Below are 5,039 nucleotides of genomic sequence, written 5' to 3'. Positions count from 1 at the left end.
TTGTCCTCAGCGGCAGCCTGACAGCCGTGCCTTGGGTTCTGGGGAACCCGTTTCTCCAGAACAGCGAGGTCCATTTACATCAGACAAACTTCTTCTTTTTAATGGGATGAAAACGAGCAATTTTGCCAATGTTTACGGATTGTTCTTAATTTGGCCCAATACAAACTCACATTACAGACTGTGTCCTTCCTGAGCTCCTCTTGAAGTGATACTGGGTTGGGGGGCTGCTCTCCAGGCCGAGCCCCAGGGGGCAGGCAGTGCTCACCCTCCTGACTTGGGTGGTGGGAGGCCGGGCTGCCGGGGGCAGGGGTTCCAGGTCCCAGCCCTGAGGGCTCAAATGCTAGTGGATGCAGCGAGAGGGGGCCTGTGATGCCTCCATCCTCCTGGCCAGAGGGTGCCATCCCCGCCTCAGACGGGCAGCCTGCGCCCCCGCACTGGGGACGGGTGGGCCTGGGCCCTGCCCCGCTGAGCCTGTCTCCTCATCTGTTCCTGCTTCACACAGCTGGGTGTCTGCTCGCCTCTGCTCACGGGGCTGCTGGAGCCGCAGGACGAGGCCATTTGTGTGCACGTGTGGGCTTGGACATCGGGGCCCTGGGTGGGGGCTGCCGTCCAGCGCCCGCTGTTGTCTCGGGGAGCGCCCGCTGTTGTCTCGGGGAGCCCTCCCCCGGTGGTCCTGGCCCTGTCAGGCCTCGCCCTGTAGCACCAGCGCTGGTGGAGGCCCCCCGCCTGGCGGCTGCTCTGAGCAGAAACACCCATGGTCCGCAAGCTGGTGCCGCGCCCGGGAGTGCGCTCTGCACGATGGCAGCTCGTCCGCGGCTCCCACGCACAGCCCTGGCTCCGGCTAATGGAAACTCGGTGATCCGTGGCACCTGTGGCAGACATCTGCTCGGGGTAATGTGCTGGTGATGTACGTATCGGTGATCAATCAGTGGATTTGCAAGAGAGGCATAAAGTATTCAATTATAATTGTGTTGGGCAGGTGTGCGTGGTGGAGGCGACATTTGAATAGGTCAGAGCAGCCCTCGCCCCGCTGTGTTGTGTGGGATTAAATGCCATTCACTCTGAGGGCTGGGGGCCTTTCTGAAGTCGGAGGGTGTCACATGCTTGCAAATTGAAAATGTCCCATTACTTCGAAAAACATGATTGATATCCTTTGCAAAACAAATGTTACAGTACCCAGATCGTGAAGCCTGGTGCCGCCCCTCGGCTCCGGCCGCTTGATCACCGGAATGAAACTCAGAAAGAGAAGTTGAAAGATGAAACTTTATTTGCTCGGTTGGAAGCAGAAAAACATACCCTCAGATAGTCTACATGTCGTATACTTGTGTGTGGAACCAGCTATGTCCTGTCACCGTCTGAATTGTATCTGGTATAATTTAAAATGATGTCAGCACAACTGACAACAGGGTGTAAGTAACAGGAATGAGACACAACACAGGCCCACAAGGCACACGCATGCACACACACGCGTGTGACCACGGCTGGAGGAAGCCTGATCCCAGAGTCACAGCTTGTGTCCCAGGCCTGGGCCCGCTGTGCTGCAGGTCCTGACCTGTATCGAGCAAGGCGCTGGTGACGTGAGTGGGCATCACTACCAGTGCCCATCTCTGGAGTCAGGGCCAGACACGTCTTCTCAAAACCAAAAGGACACCATGGGGTTTCTAGTCACAGGGCGGATGAAATCGGGATACAGCGATTCATGAAACGCCCAAGCTTCTGAATCAGGGTGCAGCCGTGCCTCCCGACTGATTCAGTCTCAGGTGCCTGCCTCCTTCATCTGCCCCAGCCCCAGTTGCTCTGAGTCCGATAAAGCAAGACGGTAATTCCAAGTCGAGACAGCCAGCCTCCTTGGGTGTGTTTTTGCCGTTTACAAAATTAGCCAATCATCGTCACCTAGTGAATCAGATTAGGTGCAATCCATACTAATGTTCAAATTAAGTCACGGAAAGCAATTAACTCTGCGAAAAATGGGCTGGTGAAAAATGATAAGGCTGGGCAAATAGTTTCACCGTGCATAACTGTGTTTTTTAAATGCCCGTCTCTACCCAGTAATTATATCATTTACATTTCAGATGGATGCACCCACTTCCAATGCTTGTAATTGAGCACTTCCTAACCGTACACCTCACAGTGTAGCAGAAATTTGTCAGCCGTCTGCTCTGGGATGTCTGCTTTCTCGGGGAAGCAGCTGGATGGAACGTGCCAGAATAGGGCTTCCTCGCTGCTCAGAAGAATCAAGAAAAGTGCTCTTTGCCCCCCACGCTGTCCCAAAGGCCTCTCCTCTCCCCCCTCCCCTTCCTCCCTCCCTCCCTTCCTTCCTCCCTTCCTTCCTCCCTTCCTTCCTTCTTTCCTGTATAAAAAAAGTGCACAGAATTTTTAAACAACCGTCAAATATTCAGCCCACAACACGAGATGCACTTGTCACTTCCAATCACATCATCCATGACAGGGACACAGTCAAAAGCCTTGGGCAACGTTCGGGGGATCAATTCATAGCTGACTTGACCATCTGCACTTTGCTTTTATTGTTTTCAGCTAGAGAAAACGCCCACCAACTCCACCCCCACAGGCAGCTCACCCGCAGCAGTCTAGGAAGCGACCTCTCCATCATTACCTTGACTCTAAGTGAACGAGACCCTGACCGTGAGGTCTTAGCCCTCAAGCAGGATCCCTGGGTGAGTCAAGAGCAAACCCTTAAGTCTTCCAACGCGAACTGGTGGGTTTTATCTGAAGGGGTGATGGGGCAACAGGGAAATGAGCGCCTTTCAGACCATCACATCTTTCCCTCCAACCCAGGCTGGTTTCAGCGCTGAGCCTGAGTCTATGAACTTTGTGGAGCGTGGCAGAACCTCACTTCTTTGCTTCAGGTAGACTGAAATCACCCCGAAGACCCCAGACTGACTAGGTGCCAGTCTGGATGGGGAGCCGCCTCAGCCCCTCTCACATGGTCCAAAGGTGGAGGTTCACCTGCTGGGCCTCCAGCGGGGGGTGTCTGCCCTCTTGCACGTGAGGTGACCTGCGCCCAGGAAAGGAGTCAGGGGCTGAGAGGATGTAATCAATGCTGAACTTGATGTCCCTGTGCGCGTCCCTCCCCAGGACGGCAGGGCTGGCCGGCGCCGGAGGCTCGCGGCGGGGGACTGGGGTCCCCAGTGCGCTGGCCGGCTCAGGGGGGCCCGGGGGCGCCCCCGCATCCGTCCCGCGCGTCCCCCTCGCCTCCTCGCCCTTGGGGCCGCGCCGGCGCCGCCGCCGGCGGAAGTTGCCGTTCTCGAACAGGTCCAGCAGCGACTCGCAGCCCCCGGCGAAGGTCCAGTAGTTGCCCTTGCCCTTCTCGCGGCCGTCGGTCCGCGGCACCTGTGCGGACGAGGGGCTCAGCACCTGGCGGGCTCCCAGGGAGCGCGGAGCCCCTGGCGGCCCCGGAAGGATGCCCCGCCCTGGGGGTGGGCGTGTCCAGGGGAGCTGCCGAAGGCTACGCGTGAACTTTCCAGCGCACGCCGCTGCAAAATGCACCCCCACCGCCCAATCAGGGGTGCCTTGGTCCAGGGGTCCCCGGGCCTGGGACACTCAGGGGCCGCCCGGGGAGGCTCACCTTGACGAAGCAGCTGTTGAGGGACAGGTTGTGGCGGATGGAGTTCTGCCAGGCGCGCTGGTTGGCGCGGTAGTATGGGAACCTGCGCATGATGAAGTCGTAGATGCCGGACAAGGTCACCCTGCCCGTCGGGCTCTGCTGAATGGCCATGGCGATCAGCGCGATGTAGCTGCAAACAGGGGCGCTCAGGCCTGGGCGGGGCGGGGGAGGGCCCCCGGAGCACGTCTGCGTCTGGAGCCTCCCGGCCGGCCCGCCCTGCCGGCGCGGGGACCACTCTGCTCTGCCTTCCCCGGGGCGCCGGGGAGCTGGGGGCGGGGGCGGCTATTGGGGTCGGGGCCCCCTGGAGCTCCTAGCGCAGCTCTGCTCAGACCCGGGAAGCTCACCCTCACACCTGGGGCTTCCCCGGGGAGGCTGGAGAACCTTCTTGGCTATCTCCCAACGTGCGGATGAGAAGTGAGTCCTCCCGCCCCCGAGCCGGTCTTAGCCTCGTCGCGGAGGAGGGCCCCTGACCCCTGCGGCCCCGGCCTGGCCTTGCGGTCACCTGTACGCCGGCCGCGTGAGCCGCTTCTCCTCCTCCGAGCTGCCCGCCGGGTAGTCTTCGGCGTCGTAATTGAAGCAATTGTAGGGATACTGCGAGCTGTCAAACATCGCGGTGCGCCTGCCGCCTGCGGGCCGCCAATGCTGCCACCTCCTCCGCGCCGCCCGCCGGCGCGCTCCAGGTCTGCACCGAGGTTCTCCCCGGCGCGGACCAGCGGCGTCTGTGCTGCCGGCTGCTCTCCGCCCGAGCTGGGAACCTGGGCTCCTGGGGTCCCCCGCCCCCCCCCACCCGTCCTCTCGCATCCAATCCCGGAGCGGGGGAGGCCCCTGTTGCCGGTAAAGCGGCCGAGGGGAGCAGAGAGCGGGCTCGCGGTGACCCCCTGACTGGCGGGGGGAGGAGGGAGCCGCGCGCTGGGTGGTCTGACTGGCGGCGGCAGGGGTGGGGGGGGGGCCACCACCTCCCGCTCCTGCCGAGTGCTCCTCTCGCTCCTTGCCCTGCCCCAGACTTAAGGGCGGAGCTCCCTGGGTCCCCCAAGCTTGGGCGCACCCCAAGACTTAGAGGTCCTTCCGTGGTTCCTGGCTCCCCGGAGCGCACTCCCAGCTGCCAGGAGCCAGACCACAGAGAGGGCGGGGCCGTCGCCCCTTCCCTACCAGGCTCTGCATCTCTGCCTTCAGCCCCAGAGCCATGGTGGTCCAGGGGATGTGCCGCCGGGATCCTGGATCAGAGCTGGACACAGGGTCCAGGCCCTGGAGTGCTCTGTCCCGCTGCGCTGTCTCCCCCGTATCCCCCTCGGGGGACCCTGTGTGGGGCTCTGAGCCCAGTGGCCCCTGCTCGTAACTTCCTCGTCAGCCAAGCCTCTGCTTTGCTACGCCGGTGGGCGCCTGTGGGACAAAAGACAAGGGGAGGACGTTTTAG

The 5,039-nt window shown here is 61.2% G+C and overlaps 1 protein-coding gene across 1 annotated transcript; it reads right to left on the bottom strand.

Moving 5' to 3' along the window:
• Nucleotides 1–2,351: 2,351 nt before the first annotated feature.
• Nucleotides 2,352–4,506, bottom strand: FOXL3 (forkhead box L3). Its single transcript, XM_081556243.1, has 3 exons — nt 4,128–4,506; nt 3,587–3,755; nt 2,352–3,351 (listed from the first exon to the last, which is right to left on the bottom strand). The coding sequence occupies exons 1-3, from the start codon at nt 4,424–4,426 to the stop codon at nt 2,941–2,943; spliced, it is 879 nt and encodes a 292-aa protein (XP_081412369.1). The 5' UTR covers nt 4,427–4,506; the 3' UTR covers nt 2,352–2,940.
• Between the last annotated feature and the right edge of the window lie 533 nt (nt 4,507–5,039).

The sequence above is a fragment of the Giraffa tippelskirchi genome, chromosome 13 (genome assembly GCF_054371585.1).
Source record: "Giraffa tippelskirchi isolate mGirTip1 chromosome 13, T2T-mGirTip1v1.2.pri, whole genome shotgun sequence".
Taxonomy (NCBI): domain Eukaryota; kingdom Metazoa; phylum Chordata; class Mammalia; order Artiodactyla; family Giraffidae; genus Giraffa; species Giraffa tippelskirchi.
Note: the sequence above shows the minus strand (reverse complement) of the source record. Positions and strands in the feature narration are given on the sequence as shown.

Bases quoted from the DNA above. Each gene is read 5' to 3' on its own strand.
- FOXL3 (XM_081556243.1), bottom strand. From the start codon at position 4,426: ATGCGAGAGGACGGGTGGGGGGGGGCGGGGGACCCCAGGAGCCCAGGT. The intron at 3,756-4,127 runs GTGACCGCAAGG...CCCTGTTTGCAG, and splicing joins CTCACGCGGCCGGCGTACAG to CTACATCGCGCTGATCGCCA. The intron at 3,352-3,586 runs GTGAGCCTCCCC...TCGTCCGCACAG, and splicing joins TCAACAGCTGCTTCGTCAAG to GTGCCGCGGACCGACGGCCG.